The sequence below is a fragment of the Ochotona curzoniae genome, unplaced genomic scaffold, assembly GCF_017591425.1.
Source record: "Ochotona curzoniae isolate NIBS_2020 unplaced genomic scaffold, NIBS_Ocur_1.0 scaffold_4506, whole genome shotgun sequence".
NCBI lineage: Eukaryota > Metazoa > Chordata > Mammalia > Lagomorpha > Ochotonidae > Ochotona > Ochotona curzoniae.
In genome coordinates this window covers 59,658,762-59,678,865 of record NW_024467119.1, presented here as the reverse complement: position 1 = coordinate 59,678,865, position 20,104 = coordinate 59,658,762, and the positions used below count along the sequence as shown (strand labels likewise).

Here is a 20,104-nt window from a genome sequence, read left to right as displayed (position 1 = left end):
GCGCACGCACCGCGGCCTAGCTCCGCCCCCTGCGCGCCCGCGCTCTGCGCAGCCTCGCCCCTCTTCAGATCCGCCCTCCTCGTCAGTGTCAAAGAGCCGCGGAAGCAGGGAAGTGTGGGACGAGGTGGGCGGGGCGTCGCACGCGTGCGCAGGGAGGGAGGGGTACGAGGAGAGAGCCGCGACAACGTTACCCCGCCAACACCCAATCGGGAGCCTGCCCGACCCCGCCCCCTGCCCTCCCGTGATTGGCTGGGAGGCCCCCCTCATGGGCGGGGCCGGCCTGGGGTTGGGGGAGGGCAGGGGGCGGGGAGGAGGAGGAAGGCGCTGGCGCGCGGGCAGTGATGGCGGCGGGTGATGGGGACGTGAAGCTAGGCACCCTGGGGAGTGGCAGCGAGAGCAGCAGCGACGGCAGCGGCGAGAGCCCGGGCGGCGCGGGAGCGGCAACGGAAGGAGGCGGCTGGGCGGCGGCGGCGTTGGCGCTCCTGACGGGGGGCGGGGAGATGCTGCTGAACGTGGCGCTGGTGGCGCTGGTGCTGCTGGGGGCCTACCGGCTGTGGGTGCGCTGGGGGCGCCGGGGTCTGGGCGCCGGGGCCGGGACGGGCGAGGAGAGCCCCGCCGCCTCTCTGCCTCGCATGAAGAAGCGGGACTTCAGCTTGGAGCAGCTGCGCCAGTACGACGGGTCCCGCACTCCGCGCATCCTGCTCGCGGTCAATGGGAAAGTCTTCGACGTGACCAAAGGCAGCAAGTTCTACGGCCCGGGTGAGGAGGAGCTGGACGGGGAGCGGGAGGACGGCCCGTTCGGATTCGGGAGGCCCCAGCCTTGCCGTAGCCGGGACCCGCGCGCCTGGGCCGGCCCTCCCCACGCCCCCGGCCGCCCCCGCAGGCTCGGCGTGCCCCTGGGCCCCCGAGGAGCCGGGTCGCGGGGCCCCCCAGCTTCGTTCCATGCAGCCCGTGCTTCAGCTGAGTGTTCCAGAATCCTTGTCGTTGTTGCCCGTCGGACGTCCACCTCTCCTTGAGCATGCTTAGTTTCCTGGGATGGGTGTGGGCGGGAGGGAGGGACGGTGTCCAAACTTAGGGCCTCCCAAGTTTTAGACCCTCGTAATTTGTACTTTTAACCCTTGCCACGGATCTGGCTCGCTCTTTGGGCTCGCTACCACTCCTCACAGGGCCATGTTTAAGGACACGTAGTTTCAGGTCCCAGCCTTCAAGTCTGGGAACTGCATTCGGAGAAGCAGTGTCTGAGATGCTTTCCAAGATTAACAGTGTCTGGGATGAGGACTGACGAGAAAGCAGATCCTACTTAAATATGGGGGCCAGGCTACTCGCCCCGAGTCCTCGGGGTGGAACACATACACGCAGCAGGCGTGCCTGGCTCTCTCTCTGCTTGTTACTTTTTACCTCCCCCTCTTTTTTCCTCTCCCTTCGTTTTACCTGTGTGACAATTTTCTTTTTTGCTGGTGGGAAAGTGAACATTCAAATTCAGATAAGATCATAATGACCTACTACTGTGTTTTTAGTTAGCCGAACTTAGGAGAAAAAAGAAGGAAAAAACTTGGAGGAACTTTAGATCCGTACCCTGCTTGTACCAGTTCAGCGAGTTAAAGATTTTTGCAATTTGCTTTCAGAGAGCTGTTGGTGGTGAAGCCCTTTCACAATGTAGTTGAAGCTTACGCTTCAGATTATGCTAATAAGCTTCAGATTCAAGGAACCTATCGCCATTCCTTAAGAATTGAGCAACACACTGTACATCCTGGCTGTGCAGTGATGAATAAGATTTGGGAGAAAAAAATGACTACAAACAGAGTCATAAAAGTAGAGGTCTAAAGTGACTTAGTGGAAAGAGTGCATCGCAGCTTTCCAGTCAAAGGGGCTGTGGGCCAGGGACAAGCCACCTCTCCCTTGCTCTCATCTGTTAGGCCGTAAGGTTTATTGCTTAGTGCATGGAAGGTATTTGGGGAATACTTTGTTTTGTCATTTGATTGGAAGAGACATAAGAAATTGGAGATTTTCAGTGTTAAAAATTATTAACTTTATTTCTTAGTTGTATCTCTGGTGGCATAAAGATATTTGTTTGCCTCTGTTTCTGTATGAATACCAGACATCTATTGCATATATCAGTTTACGTAATACTTTTGCTTACTGAAGTGTATGCAGAGCAAAGGAAATTTTTAATCAAGGATTTTCGTAGTATTTTGTCCCAGTGGATATTACAGCGTTCAGGGATAAGAGATGGTGTTCAGCTTTAGACATGTACTATAGATTACACAACAGCGAAGTGCTAGATAGAAGTGTGAGTTCTCCCGCACGTTAAACTTTACAGCTATCTGAAAATAGGTAGTCATAAACTAAGCTTGGCAGCCTACAGTGGCAAATGCTGTGTGACAAACTAAGAGCTGAGGTGAGAGACACAGGTGGGCCAGGGGGTGGATTTCCTGAGGCGCCCGTGTGGGGGGGGGGCTCCACTCAGCCACAGGGAGGCACTTGTGGATGACTTCCACCAGCCCCAGGCCCCAGTGACCATCCCAAGTATTACTTTATGCTAGCTATTGATCAACAACTGAAAGGAAGCTTGAAGGTAGCTACATGGCTTACTGGGCTTAAAACATGGTAGTTCGTGTTAATAAAAACTGGAAGCACGTTATGAAAGACTTGAAGGAAAATCCTGCTGATGAATGAGCTATATGTTCAGTTTTGCTTTTAATTTTTATTTCCATCCTGAAATAAGGTAACCAGGTTTGTAGCAGAATAACTTAGATGCAGCATGCCGTATGTAAGGAACTTAAAAGAATAAGCTGAGAGAGCTGCAAAACCTAGTTTCTATGCATAACCAATACCTAACCTGCCATTTCACAATCATTATTTTAGGGTTCATTTTCTGAGATCTGTTTCCATAATGAGGGACATATTTTTATTTTTGAAGTTTAGATTCTTAAAAACTAAGTGTTGACAATTCAACACAGTAAACAGTTTGGCAAACAGTTAACATTAACTGCATTTGTCAATATTTAATAACAGGCCAGGCACTTGGCTAATAAAGTGTGGTCAGATAGGGATGAATATGGGAGGAAAAAGGAAGCAGAATTTGTTAAGGACCTACTGTATCCATTAACTTACCATTTCCACAACAGTTTGGTAGGGAAGTACTCTTGTCCTATTTGAACACAGAAGTTACCTACAGTGTTTCTGGAAAATCACATTTTAGTATAAACGTATAGAAAATCTTACTGTTGCTTTTCTTTATGTGTTCCTCAATTCCCATAAGGATTTATTTTTCTTTAAAGATATATTTTTATTGCAAAAGCAGATTTACAGAGAAAGAGAGATACAAAGAGAAATATCTTATTTCTGCCCAGATGGCCACACACAGCTGGAGCTGATCTGATTCAAAGCCAGTAGCAAGGAGATTGTTCTGGATCTCTCACATAGATGCAGGGTCCCAAGGCTTTGGACCATCCTCCACTACTTTTTCAGGCCACAAGCAGGGAGCTGGATGGGAAGTGGAGCAGCCAGGACACAGACTGGCGCTCATATGGGATCGTGGGCATGAAAGTGAGGGTTTAGCCACTCAACTGTCACACTGGTTCCTCCCATAATAAAACCTCAAAGAAACATACTTTCATGACTTTATGTTTTGCTTACCAATATGGTAGCCACAAGTGGCTAAGTAAACTTGAATGTAACACTAGCCACATATGTGCTCAGCCACATGACTGACAGTGTATTTTATAGACTACATATATGCATCACTTCATCTGCGAATTCAGCCAGTCTTGGATTGAAAATACATTTTTATAAAAAGTTCAAAAACATTATACTTGAATTTGCCTCACACTAAGCACCATGCTAATTATACGTGGATGAAGTGGTGTTTCAGCATGCCCTGCTGTAACCTCCTGTTTCACAGATTCTGTCTTTCTCCAACACTCCTTGTTGCAGCAGTGTTTGCCTTGAAACTCTTTCATTTGTTAGATTGTCAGGACTACTGTGGTTGCTCCTGAAACTGATGAGGCACAAACTTTTATAAGCATTGTAAGTAAACTAGAGGTGATTTGAAATAAATAGGAGAATGTGTATAGGTTATATGCAACTGCATTATTTTATATAAGGTCTTGCACATCCATAGATATTATCTATTAGGATTCCTGGAACCAGTGCCCTGCAGATACTAAAGAATAACTTTCCATTGAACACCAGTTGATTCTAGAGGTCAGGATAAGTGGAGGAATCTCCAGTTATTAAGCCCATAATCCCATTTAGTTTTCAAACAGTTGTATGAGATGGCAATGTTCCTGTTTTATAGATATGGAAATTGAACCCCAAAGTCAACAAATAGAAATCCAGCCCAAGTGTAGCTGGCTTTGTAGATCTTCCCTTCCCATTGTATCACATCATCATGTATTTTTTTTAAAAGATGTATTTTGTTTTTATTTAGAAGGCAGATTGTGTAAGAGAGGAGAGCCAGAGAAGTCTACTGCTAGTTCACTCACCAAATGGCTGTGGCTAAGCCAGTCTGAAGTCAGGGACTTAATCCTGTCACCCACGTATGTGCAGGGGCCCAAGCACGCGAGCCATCTTCCACTTCCTTCCCAGGGAGCAGGTTTGGAAGTGGAGCAGCTGGGACACAAAGCAGTGTTGACAGGGTGCTGTTGCTACAAGAGGATGATTAGCTTGCTGTGTCACCATGGGGGCCCACATTCAAATTCTTTTACCTATCTGACACAGATCACTCTTCCCTCTCTACACAGACTCCTGCCCTCTCTTGCAGCCTATATATCCTGTCTCAGAATCTTGGGGTTTCAGCTCTCTTTGTAGTACTAAGAAGGAATTACAGTAAAACCTTAAATAAGATGCTTTGAGACGTGGCATTAACAGTCTTGGAAACAGACGCATGCATATCCTCATAGAGTCAGTGATTTATTGAACAAAATAGGTAATAAACAAGCATTTCAATTACATGTAATTAAATATGCTATGAAGGAAATTAATAGGATATGTAATAGGGGATAGCAAAAGACTATTTAGATAAAGTCTGTTTACATATTAGATTAAGAAGAGGCAGGTGGTATTTAAAGCAAAAACCTGAGGAAGTCAGCCATACAAAATCAAGCACCGAGAGTGTGCTGAGGCCAAGTTTTTTCTGTGCTCACTTACCTAGGGATACTGGGTGAGTTCAGAGCCATTTAGTGCCATGTGGAGAACTGATCATACTTCAGGCGTCCTAATCTTTATTTTTGTATTTGGCTTCAGTATCAATTAGTTCCAGTATTTCTCTTTCCACTCCTTTGCTTTTGATCAATCTGATACATTATTTTTTTCTTTTAAATAACCTATGTGGGTACTTCAAGAAGTTCACAAAATGAAATCAAGATTTTTGTGCAAAAGCATTTTGAAATCCTTGCTTTAAAAAAAAAAAAGTGTGCTTATTTATCTGAGAGAGTTACAGAGAGCCCTTCCAGTCACTGGTTCACTCCCTGCCTAGCCACAGTAACCCAGCCTGGGCCAAAACCAGGAGCTAGAAACTCTGGCCCAGCCTGTCCTGTGCGTGACAGGAGCCCAAGTACTTGGGCCATCTCCCATTGCTTTTCCAATGCCTTGTTTGATTTTGCATCTTTTCCCACTTACTTCCCTTCTCAGATTGATGTAGTATGCCTCCCAATTTCTTTTTTCTTTTTTTTTTTTTAAGATTTATTTTTTTTTCTTTTTTTTTTTTCTTTTCTTTTATTTTTTTTTTAAAGATTTTATTTTTATTATTTTTTCATTGGAAAGGCGGATATACAGAGAGGAGAGACAGAGAGGAAGATCTTCTGTCCGATGATTCACTCCCCAAGTGAGCGCAACGGCCGATACTATGCCGATCCGAAGCCAGGAGACTCTTCCGGGTCTCCCACACAGGTGCAGGGTCCCAAGGCTTTGGGCCGTCCTCGACTGCTTTCCTGGGCCACAGGCAGGGAGCTGGAAGGGAAGCGGGGCTGCAGGGATAGAACCGGTGCCCGTATGGGATCCCGGGCGTGCAAGGCGAGGACCTTAACCACTTGCACCACCGCGCCGGGCCCTCTTTTTTCTTTTTAAAGACTTACTTATTTTTATTGGAAAGGAAGATTTACAGAGAGAAAGATCTTTTATCTGTTGGTTCGCTCCCCAAGTGGCCACAACAGCCAGAGCTAAACTGATCTAAAGCCAGTGTCTCACACAGGTGCAGGGCCCTAAGGCTTTGGGCCATCCTCTGCTGCTTTCCCAGGCCACAAGCAGAAAGGTGGTTAGGAAGTGGAGCAGTTAGGATACAAACCAGCACCCATATAGGATCCCAGAGCATGCAAGGCGAGGACTTTAGCCACTAGGCTACTGTGCCAGGCCCGAATTTCTGTCTTTTGATTTTGATACATTCTGTTGGGTATGGGATGCAATTTTCCAAGATTTTGCTGTAGTATAACACTATTCTGTCCTGAATAATGTAAGAACTTTAGTCAAACATAATTTTTATCATGGATTAGAAAAGCCTGTCCTTTTTCACATGCTTTCTATAGATATCTTGCAGGCAGTATTACGTCCTCCATCTTTTCCTTCCACTGGAGCGATGAACACCTATTAGCTTTTCACATTGTTCTACATGTCTCTCGATGTTTCCTTCTTATCTTCCACGTCTTCCTTTCTTAATTTTGAGTATGAACTTCGCTTCAGCAGTTCTGGATTGTTTCTGTTTTGTTTCTTGGGGTATTTCCTATGCCATTCCGGGAGACTAGGTTGTAAAAGTGTTCCTGTGGAATGGTTTGGGGTGTGTTTCAAATGAAGGCTTCATGTTAGGTTCTTTTTGTTGGTTTGTTTAATGTATCAGGCAGTACATATTTCAAACAGAAAAGTCAAAAGGTTATCCAGTGAAAAGTAAGAGTCCTCTCTTCAAGAATTCCCCAGCCACTGTGTCCCATACCATAGACACCAGGAGCCAGTGTGAACATTGTCCCGGCGCTCTTCCATGCAAGTACAAACATGTGGCCATGTGCCTTCCTCCACACTAATTATAGCATAGTGTACATACCTCTAACAATATTTTTAGTATTAGGAGTCTTTCATATCAGCATAGAAGGCTATCTCATTCTTTTGGATGCATGAGTAATAATTATTATTATGATATTGATCGCTCCTTGACTACAGGTGTTCGTTATAAAGTAAATCAGCCTTTGCTTCAAATGCTTTTTCCATTTTGTTTCCTTAGCTTATTTTTGGTGTGTTTTGAAACATGCAGAAAGTTTTGGTTTTAGACAGTCAAAGTCACCTTTTCTCTTATAGCTACTGCTTGTGTATCATTCTTAAACGCTTTTTGCACTTAAAGGTTATAATCTGTTTTCTGTAGTACTTTGCATGGTTTCTGTTTTTTAGTGCTATTGGGGATTGATTGTGCTTTAAGACATAAAACTCCAACTTCTACTGTTTCCTTGTCCCAACATCATTAGACTGACTCTCTTCTCCCAACACTGTTTATTTTCTTCATTGTTGATTCATCCTATAGATATTTGAATCCAAGCTGTTCTTTCACCTTAAAATTCTCAGTCTGTATGGATTGACTCGAGTCCCAGTCCCACAAGTGGCACAAACATGGGAGTTTCAGCTTTTGAAAGCCATCCCTTCTCCCCTCAACACCTGAGTCCTGGGGCCACGCTGTAAGCCCAAGCCATAGTGTTGCTGACAGCCCTCTAATTTGCATTTCACAAACAAGTTTGGATTTTTAGTCTCTTATTAAATCATAGTATTTTTGAATAACTTCTTCAGGTTATCTAGTTTGCACTCAACCTAAGGTGGATAAAATAATTTGTCCATTTTATATAAATACTAGAGGCATTTTAAAAGACAGGCCAAAATAAGCTAGAAAACTGAGCTGTTTGTTAACTTTAATGAACTTAGAAGTTTTTTTCTCTATAGACTTACTTGTTTATTTGAAAGGCAGAGTGACAGAGATCTTTCAAGTGCTTTATTGCCTAAATGACTACAACAGCCAGGTCTTGGCCAGGCAGGAGCCTGGAACTACATCCTGGTCTGCCACATCGGTTGATGGGGACCATGCACTTGGACCATCTTCCACTGCCCTGCCAGGCACATTAGCAGCAAGCTTGGTCAGATGGAGAGTAGTTGGGACTCACACTGCCAACCCATATGGGATTTCAGCACTGCAAGTGGCAGCTAAATCCTCTATGCCAACTCCACGTTAAATTACTCTTAACACACTGTTCTTCAATGAACATACGTTGCCTTTTTGAATTAAAGTAAGCCATTTTAGTATATAAGAAACAGTAGGTTTAATTGATTTTTGAACTTTTAAAAATCTTAACAAGTTGGGTTGATTTTAAATCAACCAATTATAACATCTGTGTTTTAAATAATATGGTGTTATTTTGGTATATAGTGCTGTGTATTTAAAATAAAATTATCTTTAAAATTATGTCCTATAGCGTTTATTGTATAAAACAAGAGGCTCTGCTTTGAATAATGCTATTAATTTTTTTAAATTGTGAATCTATTGTATCAATATTATATTAATGTCTAAATGAGCCTTCATTATAAAAGCCAGATTAATTTATATAATGTATCCTTTTTCCATTGATTATACGATCCCACAGACTTAATATTATTTCAGCTTTGCTTTGTTTGGGAAGTTACCTGTTGTTTTAGTATTGTGGATAGCCAAGTGTAATTGTCACTTGGGAACACTAATGTTGGCTATGGAAGGGGGTAGTGGAATGGGAAGATACTGTGTACTCCTTGATACCGCTTGTGGTTATATTACAGATGCGGGGAAGTCATTTTATGAAACTCCAAAATCTCCTTACTTGACACCCTTTCCATTTGAAACTCTAGTGCCTCATGTTATATTCTTTATCGAAAGGGCATTTCATAAATTAAATGTTTCTTGAGGGAAATTCTGAACTTGAAGAAAAGACAGCTACACTCCAGGTTAGGGAATAGGGGCTATGTCTCTGTCACTTTACATTTATTCAGTGTTGCTACTTCCGAAAGTTGACAGGGACATTTACTGGAGAAGACCAAATGGCACGAAAGCTACTGTGGCCTCCAGCTTCACTGTTCATTCTCTTTTGGCTTCAGTATTGTAACATTTCCAGGCCCCTGGGATTGTGTGCTTGGCGGCCTTCTCCAGTGTTGAGGGCTGTCATTCCACCTTCGGGCTTGTGGGTCTTTGAAGCCCTCAGGTAACGAGGGAGTGCTGCAGTTAGAACAGTGGGAATGGTGCGGGCCCTTCTGTAAGTCGCCAGTGGCCTCTGCTCCTAGTTTTCATCTGCCAAGTGGGGAAGGCAAAATCTGTTCCTTCAACTTTGCGAAATGCTGAGAGGAACGTGAGGTGGCTGGGAAATTCTTCAGAAAGAATTGCTCAGATGTTTTAGAAAGAAAGCGCATGTAGGTTTGACAGCATTGCTAGGTTTTATTTTTCCTGCTATGTGTTTCCTTCTGCATGGTCTCTGTTTGAAGCACAGTCCTGTCGTTATTAGGAGGTTATATAGCAGTATTTACAGATGTTTTTCTTTTTGGTAGTCCTTGTTTCTCTATCAGTTCGTAGAAATCGTACCAGTTCCTCTTTAGATGAGTTTATCTTTGATCACCTTTAACAAAGCATGTAGAGTTCTGAAGAAAAAAAAGGCAACTCACAGAAATGGTAGCTACGAACTAAATATTAACTAATCAGAAATTTTAAAAATAAAAATTGTTTAAAATAGACCACTCACTTTAGGGTTGGCCATTCTTGCTTTAGAAATTATCATTTCCCCAAATTGTAATCCTCTCCCACATAATGAACTTTTATTTCATACTGCAAGTAAAGATAATATTCAGTTGTTTTCCAAATGCCCAAGACATATTTGAATGTTAGTTGAGATGATGAGCAAAGTTTGAAAGCTACAAATGGTGGCCGAGGGCAAATTGTATCCCAGTGGTACATTTGTAAGTATGACAAAATAAAATAGCCTAAGTTTATAGTAATAAGAGAATGGCCAAATTATGAGTATATCCATTGAGAGAAAATATATAAATTATTAAGTGATAAATATTTAAGAATGAGAAGAAAGAAGATTTAGAGGTACTTTAAGTATTACCTTTATTGGCATGGTAATGTGTCAGTAATGGCATTAATTTCAAAATTACTGGCAATGCCACTTGTTGAACCATGCTATAAACTTTATAAAGAATCTCTGACATCTTGTGAAATTTATGGTACAGTGTTAATTGTAATTAATGTGCATAAGTGCTTAGATTTTTGTCTTAAATGAAACTGATTTCTGGCTTTAAAAGGTACAGATACTTTTTAATATATAACATTTGACTTTATTATTTCTTTTTTAAGATTTATTTACTTTATTGGAAAGGCAGATTTAAAGGGAGAACAGGAGGTAGAAAGATCTTCCATATGCTGATTCACTCCCCAAATGGCTACAGTGCTAAGCTGATCCAAAGCCAGGAACCAGGAGATTCTTCTGAGTCTCCCACAAAGGTGCAGGGTCCAAGGCTTTGGGCCATCCTCTACTGCTTTCCCAGGCCACATGCAGGGAGCTGGATGGGAAGTGGAGCTGCCAGGATATGAACCAGCACCCTTATGGGATCCCAGCACATGTAAGGCGATGATTTAGCCGCTAGGCTACCATGCCGGGCCCAACTTTTGACTTTCTAAACACTTTCAAAAATAACTATTGATATAATCATTTCTCTGCACATTTAAGAAAGAATTTCTAGCTTTTTCTGCTTGCTACTTCAATTAGAAAATATTTTATTCCTTTAGGGCAGCAAGCCTTCTTTATTGATTGTTGTTCACAACAGTGAAGGCAGTGACTGGTTTTTAAATTATTTCTTCCAGCGACCTTTGTCATATACATGGATAACACAGGCAGTAAATATTTTCATAAAACTATATTTTGGGGGCCCGGCGCGGTGGCGCAAGTGGTTAAGGTCCTCGCCTTGCACACCCGGGATCCCATATGGGCGCCGGTTCTATCCCTGCAGCCCCGTTTCCCTTCCAGCTCCCTGCCTGTGGCCCGGGAAAGCAGTCAAGGACGGCCCAAGGCTTTGGGAACCTGCACCCGCGTGGGAGACCCGGAGGAGGCTCCTGGCTTCGGATCGGCATAGTATCGGCCGTTGCGCTCACTTGGGGAGTGAATCATCGGACGGAAGATCTTCCTTCCTCTCTGTCTCTCCTCTCTGTATATCCGCCTTTCCAATAAAAAAAATAATAAAAATAAATCTTTTAAAAAAAAAACTATATTTTGCAAGTCTTGCTTATTAGCACTTAATTCTTTAAAAATCAAACAGGGAAAAAAGTCTGCTTGGTCTGCTCTATAGCCGGAGGTGAGGAAAGTTCACAGAGAGGTTTGGTTTATAATAGTGTGGCCATGGGGCACAGTGGTGCGATGCCCGCACCCCGGGCTGCAGTGCCTGCTGCAAGTCCGCACACATCCGCCAGCAGATGCCCTGCAAGGCAGCAGGTGACGGCCCAAGTGCTGGGGCCACTGCTACTCTTGTGGAAAACCTAAACGGAATCTGGGCTTCTGGCTTCAGCTTGTCCCACCCCAACTGTGCCAGGCGCTTGGAGAGTGAATCAACGAATGGAGACAGCCCGTGGCTACCTCTCCTGCTGCCCTTTCTTCTCTCTGTCTTTCTCCCTTTCGTGTAAATTCTTAAAATGTAAGGTTTTTATTGTAAAGCTCATTTTTTCATAGCCTCAGTTTACCATTTGTGTGAAGTAAATTTTCCTCCTTCCATTCCCCAGAAATGTTGCCAGTGCTAAGTATTTGGTTGTTCCTGCTGGTTTTTATGCATCTACAAATATTAAGCATGCATCCATGCATATGATTTTAATTCAAAATAAATTATGTGCATCCATCTGATCGCTTTGTTTAGTTACTATGGAATGGATTTGTTTCAGTGTGATATCCAGGATTACCTGATTTTCATTGTAGTGTAACGTATTTAACCAATATCTTGATAAAGAATATTAGATTATTTTCGATTTATTGCTTATTACTGTGTTTCAAACAACTGAAGTATTCTCTTGATTGTGTATTTGAGCAGAGAGTTTTCATGCCATAGTGAATCTATTTAGAAGATCAGAATCTTGAGCCTGGCTTGATGGCTCAGTGGCTAATCCTTACATTGCAAGCTCCGGCATCCTGTATGGGTGCCAATTTGTGTCCCAGCTGTTCTGCTTCCCATCTACTCCCTCTTATGGCCTAGGAAATCAGAAGGGGATGGCCCAAAGCCTTGGACCCTGTGCCTGTGTGGGAGACCCAGAAGTTCCTGGCCCCTGGCTTTGGATTATCAGTTCTGGCCATTTGAGGAGTGAACCAGAAGGTGCAAAGCTTTTCTGTCTCTCTTTTCTGAAAATCTGCCTTCCCAATAAAAATAAATACATCTTTAAAAAAAAAAAACCTCGGATCCCATAAGGGCTCTGGTTTGTATCCTGGCTGCTCTACTTCCCTTTCAGCTCCATGTCTGTGGCCTGGGAAAGCAGTGGAGGATGGCCCAAAGCCTTGGGACCCTGCACCCACGTGGGAGACCCAGAAGAATCTCCTGGCTCCTGGCTTCAGATCAGCCCAGCTCTGGCCTTTGCAGCCACTTAGGGAGTGAACTAGCAGATGGAAGATAATTCTCTCTGTCTCTCCTCCTCTCTGTATATCTGACTTCCCAGTAAAAATGAATGAATCTCTTCCTCTCCTTATTTCACTCTCTTTTCTATGAAGTTCTGCTTTTCAAATAAATTGCTGTGGGTTTTTGTTTGTTTGTTTTTTTAAGTTTATTTGAAAGCGAGAGGGAGGGAGAAACAGATGTTCCAACTGCTGTGCCCTCCCCAGGGCTGGGACACAGCTTAGCCAGGAGCCTCTGCGTCTCCGGTGTGAGCCGCAGGGGCCCAGCGCTCTCGCCGTCTTCTGCTGCTTCTCCTAGGCTGTCAGCAGTGCCTGTTTGGGTTGTCAGCCTTGTAGGCAGCAGCTGTACCTGCTATGCCACAGTGCCAGCATTGTCCCATCTAGTGTCCATGTATGTTTAATTAATGCTGTGTACCATATAGGAATCATAGTGGGTGGAGTGTTTTGGTTTTGGTGTTTGACGTTTGCCTTTGAGATATTCTGAAATATTGAAATATTGTTGGACTGTCTAAATACTCTTTTTTTTTTTTCCAGCGGGACCATATGGAATATTTGCTGGTAGGGACGCCTCCAGAGGACTGGCAACATTTTGCCTAGATAAAGATGCACTTAGAGATGAATATGATGATCTCTCAGATTTGAATGCAGTACAAATGGAGAGTGTTCGAGAATGGGAAATGCAATTTAAAGGTACTTTCATTTTTATAATTCTTTGGAAAATTAAATATATGTTCAAAGAAAGTGTATGCCATTTCACATGCTTTTCAATCCTAAGATGTCATCTGTTTTCATTGCCATTGTTATTTGCTAGTTTAAACATTGATGTATATTAAGTTATAAGTGATAATTATTTTTTTAAGTCCAATTGTAAAAATCGGCTTATGTCACAAAAAAGTGACAATTATAGTTGCAAAGGCTTGTGATTAAGATATAGTTTTTAAAACACAGCATGAGGCCTGTGTTGATGCAGCAGAACAAGGGGTATCACCAGCATCCCCTATCAGAGTATTGGTTGAGTCCTAACTACTACCCTTCCAATCTAGCTCCCTGCTGTTGCCCGTGGAAAGGCTATAGAAGATGGTTCGATTACGTGGGCCAGTGTCACCCATGTGGGAGATCAGGGTGGACTGCCTGGCTCCTGGCTTTAGCTCTTCTGTTGCAATCATGTAGGAGTTGGAAGATTTCTGGCTTTTGCTTTCCATTGCTTTGCCTTTCAAATAAATCAATCAGTCTTTCAAAAGGCTTATATTTAAAATGTAAATGATTAATGATAGCTCAACTATAGTTTATTCTAAAATGATTTTATTGGTCTTTTCCTTAAATGATAAAGAAAAAACACTGCTCCCCTGTATTAAGCCCTTGTGACATCAGTTTAGTGCCTTTGTAACACTGTGTCAGCTGGTTGTCTGACCCCTGTATCCCTTGGAACTGCTCTTGTAGCTTCTTGGCACTTGGGTTATTTCTGCTTTATGAAGCAGTCACCTTTCTTAATCCCTTGACAGTTAATTCTCTGAGCCTTGGTTAATTCATTTGAATTCTTGATCAAGAAATAACTAATCCTGTATCACTTAAGAATAAGGTTCTAAATTAAACATTAACACATCTAAGAAGAAAGTTTGATAAGAGGAAAGAATACTAGTGTGACAGGCATTACAAACAGACCCCGAAACACACAGTAACAAGCAACAAATGGATTTTTAGTTTCTCATTCAGTTTATTAATTTGAGGACTAGTGGCATCACCTCAAGAGGATCTCCCGGGAAGATCTGCCTCCCATGTGACTCGTGCCCTCAGCCACCACCCACTCTCCCTTCTTCAGAGCCAAGAAAGCCATTTCCTCTTGTCAGACTCTGCTGCAAAACATTACTCTTGAATTGTTTTCATCTTCTTCATAAAGTGCAACATATTTATAGATTTTAAATAATTGTGAATTCCTTTTGTTGCCAGCTCATGTTTAGAATACTTTGGGGCTAGTAAGAGTTCAAGAACTGTGGGGTTTCTCAGCGTGCCTTGGAGCAGCTTCAGGGGCACAAGTCTCAAGGCCCGGCCCAAGATAGGGGTGGTGTAGGTCTGAGATAGGTCTGTGACAGACATATTTTTTCTCAAGATATCCAAGTGATTCTGGTGTTTTGTCCGACTAAGAACCACTGGTACAGAGCACTCTTATTGCAAAGAGTGATTCCCAAGTCTTCAGGAGTCTGGGGTCCCATTTCAACTTGTTCAGGTTTATGTGTGGGTAAAAGCCAGGCATGATGAAGCAATAGGAAGAACTTCACTGATCCTGTTTGATTGTAGAAGAGGCAAAAGCCCTTCTTCCCAAGAGTAATGGGACAGGAAAACAAAGCTCATTGTTTCTGACTACTTTTGCTGTATCTTTCAGAAAAATACGATTATGTGGGCAGACTGCTAAAACCAGGAGAAGAACCATCAGAATACACAGATGAAGAAGATACCAAGGATCACAATAAACAGGATTGAACTTTGTGGACAACCAAAGTCAGGGGCCTTCAGAACTGCAATTCTTAACTCCCTTTCACAGAATGCCCAACGTCTTTGGGTTTGATTCACCTCCTGCAAAAAACACTCAACAGGTTGTGTACAAGATAAATTTGAATCTCACTATGAAGATTTGAATACTAGACGTTCTTTGTACTGCCAGACCCAGTGGTGGCAGGTATTTGTAATGTCTGATGGGGCTTCCTCATCCTGAAAGGAGACAGGGATTTTTTTTTTTTTAAGGAGCAAGAAAGTCACACAATCTCCCCTCCCTCCTCTTTTTTTTCTTTGATTTTTTTTTTAATTTCAAATATGTCAAAGACAACCAGAAATGTATTTGCTACTGAAATGTACAGATCTCCTCGAAACACAAAGGATGCCTGTTTAATGTGCCGTGGTTCTTTATTTTAGCATTGAGAAGGGAGGAGACCATGGCAGGGAAAGTGGGTGTGCACATCAGCTTGAGTATTTAGGACTACAGAGAAGTTAAAATATCAATTCCGAAACTTTTCTGTTTGGACTTTGTCAGGGGAGGAAAAACAAAAACACTTCTAAGAAATCTTTGTAAATCAGGAGATGAGGTTTCAAGTGGGTTTAAAGTCAGTTAATTCTCCAACAGTAAAATCATTTGAAACCTGTTTATCTCTTCCCTCCCCTTCCCCTAGGTCAGATCAATATTAATTGTGCCTTATTTCACTTACATAGACTTGAATTATTTTTAGGGAAACCCCCATATGAATTCTGAGGTCACTACAAGCAGCATTGAGACTGAAGTTAGAATTTTCTGTTGACCACAAAACCTTGACATCATTCTGTGTATGAAGAATGTAAAAGGAGTATTCAGTGTTAACTGCCATATATGTTAATATACACAAACTTAATTAGCATTGTGTTGGCCAAATGCGTTCCCCATGCTTTTCTCTTTTCAAAAAAAAAAAAAAGAAGAAAAGAAAAATCAACAACTCTTATCCCCCAACAGCTGCCTAATTCGGGAGGCTATCCTCACATCTGCCCGGTGAGGGTGCGTGGGACTGCGACGTGGATGGCTGTGTGGGTGAGTCTGAATGTGTGTGAGAGCGTCTGGGAAGGAACTCTGCAGATACTGTAAATACAAGTACCATTTTAATAAAGCATGTACAATAAACCAAAATAAGCCCGAGTTGGATTTTATATATAAAATTGCCAGTGCATTATGATGCAATAGTAAGATTGTGGATTTGATTCAGGATAAGAAAAAATCTTGAAATAAGAAGCAAGCACTGGTTAACCAGGTTGTACACATTGTACCACTTTCAGTGTAACTTTTGGAAAAAATTCCACTTTTGTGGAACATTCTCAAGAGAACTGAGATTATTCAGGTAAGAATCGATATATTAGAATGTACATATTTTTATTTTATAATCTGATGCCAAGTGATCATGCTAGAAGTGATAGCACTCCAGACAGAAGTTACTGGACACAAACAATGTAAAGGGTACCTCACTCATAGGCATTAAATCCTTAATGTTTAGGTTGAAAAAGCCCTATTTATGCCAATCTGATTTCGTGAGGAGTGCAAGTTGCAACAAAAAAGGCAAGTTAACAAGTTACCAGTTCAAGAAAGACCCACTTAATACATGCAGAAGCTGAGGAAGAAAGGGAAACTTAAGAGCAGTGAGTTATAGTATGTAAAACTACTCCGATCTATTCAATCTTCAGATGTTGTGTTGACAATTACGATGTTGAGGCACATCTCTGCCAGAGATTGGTTGTGAAGATGAAGAGTGTCCATGAATGCTGTGTGTTTTTATGTGCAGTGTCCTCTAAACCAATTGTTAAAAGTACATGTCCTCTGTAGTAGGCTGACCTATATGAATCATTGGAGCCTAAGTTTCAAGAGTAAATCTGCACTTGTGAGTAGGAAACCCTAAATATTCATGCAGTACAAATTATGTGATCTGTTAAGAAAAATGAGTAATTTTGTGTTTTGGACTTGAAATAAACAGTGTTCTATAGATAACTCCTCAATTTCAATGGAATGTTTCTCGTTTTCAGGAAGTCTTTGATACTGGGACCAGAGCTGTGGCAGTGTTGTCCCTGTTATCCCTCCCCCAGCCTCACCGTGGTCAGTGCTTTCCACACTCACCTGATGTTTAGAATCCCCTGTGGTGCTTCAAAGGCAGGTTCTCAGCTCCCGTCCACACCTTCCACCCCCGAGCCAGAATCTCACCTGAGAGGAAGGCCTCTGGTAATTCTTGCAATAAGACACACTTGCGAAACACCACACTGTCATCTCCTGTCCGTGCTTGTCATGAAGTTGAAATGGACCACTTTCATCCTGCTTTGTATCATTCTTTAAACTTCCCTAGAGTTTCTGAGTTTAAAACCAGGTTTCATATAGAAATATGAAGTGTGACTTTGGGCAAAGGACAAACTTTAGGTCACTGTTTAGATTATCGTTTGATTGTGTCACCAGGTAAGCTCCGCATTGTGTCCTGGCCAGTTTCTCTGAAGAGTGGAACCCACAGCTAAGGCCTGGGCTGCACGGCTGAGAATGCTCAGATTTCCCCACAGCAGTCCCACCTGCTGGCTGAGATCAGCAGAATCTCACCATCCCTCCACTAGCCTGTGTTGTAGAAAACTAGAGTTAATAGTGATCTGGATTGGTACTATGACAGTGGGTTAAGCTGCAGCCTGTGGGGACGAGTATCCTGAGGGTGCTGGTTCAAGTCCCAGCTTCTCAGCCTCCTGTCAAGTTCTCACCCTGCTAAGGTTCCTGGAAGAGTAGCAACAGAGGATGGCCCAAGTGTTTGGAGTTCCTACACCCACATAGCAGGCGTGGGTGAAGCTCCTAGCTTTACCTCGTCCAGCTGTGACCGCTGTGGCCATTTGCTGAGTGAACCAACAGATGGAAGACTTCTCCCTGTAACTCTGCCTTTTGAATTTGGTTTTTATTTATTTATTTATTTATTTTGTTTAGTTGAAATATCACTAGGATTTGAACATACAGAAAGACTAGTGGAATATTAATTCCATTCTAATTCCTCCCAGTGAAACTAACATGCTTAAAGACAGCTTGTGACTAGTTCCATTAAGGTCAGTTATCAGCAGATTATCAGCTGAGGCGAACAAGCTCCAAGATCACCTGACTTCACTGTTTGAAGTCCTGGCTCCACTCCAAGTCCAGCTTCCTGCTGGAGCACTCAGTAAGGAGTAGTTGGTCCCTGCCACCCACGGAGGAAGCCTAGGTAGTATTTAAGGCTTCTGGCTTCAGTGTGACCCAGTCATGTGAACCAGTAGATAGAAGATTCCTTTTTGCTTAAAGGTTTTTAGATGAGAGATTTTCCTCAAAGAATTGATTGACTCAGCTTTAGAGATCACTACAGTCCCATGGCTAACACGGTTTTGAGCAGCCAGAATCTGGGATGTTGAGGATGGTCATTTTTTTATGTGCCTACTTGTCCAGTCCAGGGTGCCCAGCTGTTGAGTCAGACACCAGTCTACATGTAAAGGTACCTGCACAAGTGATTAGCATGCAATCAGTTGATGACTTCACCCAGTTGAATACTCTAAAAACAAAGCAGGTTTACAGAAAAAGAAGCAATTCTACCTCAACACAGAATTCAACACAGAAGCTGCCTTTTCAGCCTCCTGGCCACCTTCCAGACTGGACTCCAGAGGAACATCAACTCGCACCTGAGCTTTCAGATGGGCAGGGCCACCAGATGTCAGCCCTTAAAATTGTGTGGGCCAGTTCTGTAAAATAAATATGTGAGGTACTTTTAAAACTTGGTGAAAAAAATGTAGTAAGATAAATTTACTTATGCAAAAAAATTGAACTCCATACAATTTTTTAAAAATGATTTCTGTGGGCCTGGAATGATAGCCTAGTGGCTAAAGTCCTCACCTTGAATGTGCCAAGATCCCATATGGGTGCCGGTTCGTGTCCCAGCTGCTCCACTTCCTTTTCAGCTCCCTGCTTGTGGCCTGGGGAAAGCAATCAAAGACAGCCCAAAGCCTTGGGACCCTATACCCAAATAGGAGACCTGGAAGAAGCTCCTGGTTCCTGGCTTCAGATTAGTTCAGTTCTGGCCATTGTGGCCACTTGGGAAGTGAATCAGCGGACAGAAGATCTTCCTCTTTATCTCTGTATATCTGATTTTCCAATAAAAATAAATAAATCTTTAAAAACATTTTCTGGGTCTGGTGCAGTGGCTTAATAGGCTATTTCTGCCCATACAAGTGCTGGCATCCCATATGGATGCTAGTTTGTGTTATGGCTGCTCTACTTCCCATCCAGTTCCCTGCTTGTGGCCTGGGAAAGCAGTCGAGGATGGCCCAAAGCCTTGGGGCCCTGCACCCCTGTGGAAGACCAGGAGGAGACTCCTGGCTTCAGATCAGCTCAGCTCTGGCCATTGCAGCCACTTGAGGAGTGAATCAGCAGATGGAAGATTCCTTTCTCCTCCACGTAAATCTGCCCTTCCAGTAACCCTCCTCCCACTCTCCTTTTCCCTTGTGTCCCAGCTGGGACACGAACCTGTCTCCTCCCTCTCCTTATATACAGATTCACATTTACATATTTCTGTTGACTCTTTCTCTGAATGTCCTAATCTGTTATTTCCTAGTTAGTAGTACATATGAGATTTTTGAAGTATTCATTTCAAAAAGAAAAAATCTGAGTTCAGTATCTGAACTAATATGGTCATGTGAGCTAAAGTTTCTGAACTCTGAAAGACATTTAAGCCTTGGAGTGTAACGCACTTGCCAATATGCCTTCCATTGTTGTAGATAAAGTCAGAAATACCATTTCATCTCGTCTCTGAAATGAGATTTCATCAGTTGAGACCGACCAAGAGGAAAGATTAATATCTGATCTCAAGGACATTAAAGTTGATGTGATATTTAGGTTGAATAACAAAATCTAGTTATCTTGAAAACTGCTTGCATTCACCCCAAGATAGATTTTTTTGTTAGATGTTTAAAACTTTATAAATACA

The 20,104-nt window shown here is 42.6% G+C and overlaps 1 protein-coding gene across 2 annotated transcripts; it reads left to right on the top strand.

Moving 5' to 3' along the window:
• Positions 1–288: 288 nt before the first annotated feature.
• Positions 289–17,127, top strand: PGRMC2 (progesterone receptor membrane component 2). Of its 2 annotated transcripts, XR_005882344.1 has the most exons (4): positions 342–759; positions 13,167–13,322; positions 15,013–15,223; positions 16,108–17,127. XR_005882344.1 is itself a non-coding variant. In XM_040966916.1 (3 exons), the coding sequence occupies exons 1-3, from the start codon at positions 342–344 to the stop codon at positions 15,108–15,110; spliced, it is 672 nt and encodes a 223-aa protein (XP_040822850.1). In that variant the 5' UTR covers positions 289–341; the 3' UTR covers positions 15,111–17,127. The 2 variants fall into 2 exon arrangements, 1 of the variants encoding a protein (XP_040822850.1); XM_040966916.1 differs by having other exon boundaries at positions 289–759; positions 15,013–17,127.
• The last annotated feature ends 2,977 nt before the right edge of the window (positions 17,128–20,104 follow it).

Bases quoted from the DNA above. Each gene is read 5' to 3' on its own strand.
- PGRMC2 (XM_040966916.1), top strand. From the start codon at position 342: ATGGCGGCGGGTGATGGGGACGTGAAGCTAGGCACCCTGGGGAGTGGC. The intron at 760-13,166 runs GTGAGGAGGAGC...TTTTTTTTCCAG, and splicing joins CAGCAAGTTCTACGGCCCGG to CGGGACCATATGGAATATTT. The intron at 13,323-15,012 runs GTACTTTCATTT...TGTATCTTTCAG, and splicing joins ATGGGAAATGCAATTTAAAG to AAAAATACGATTATGTGGGC.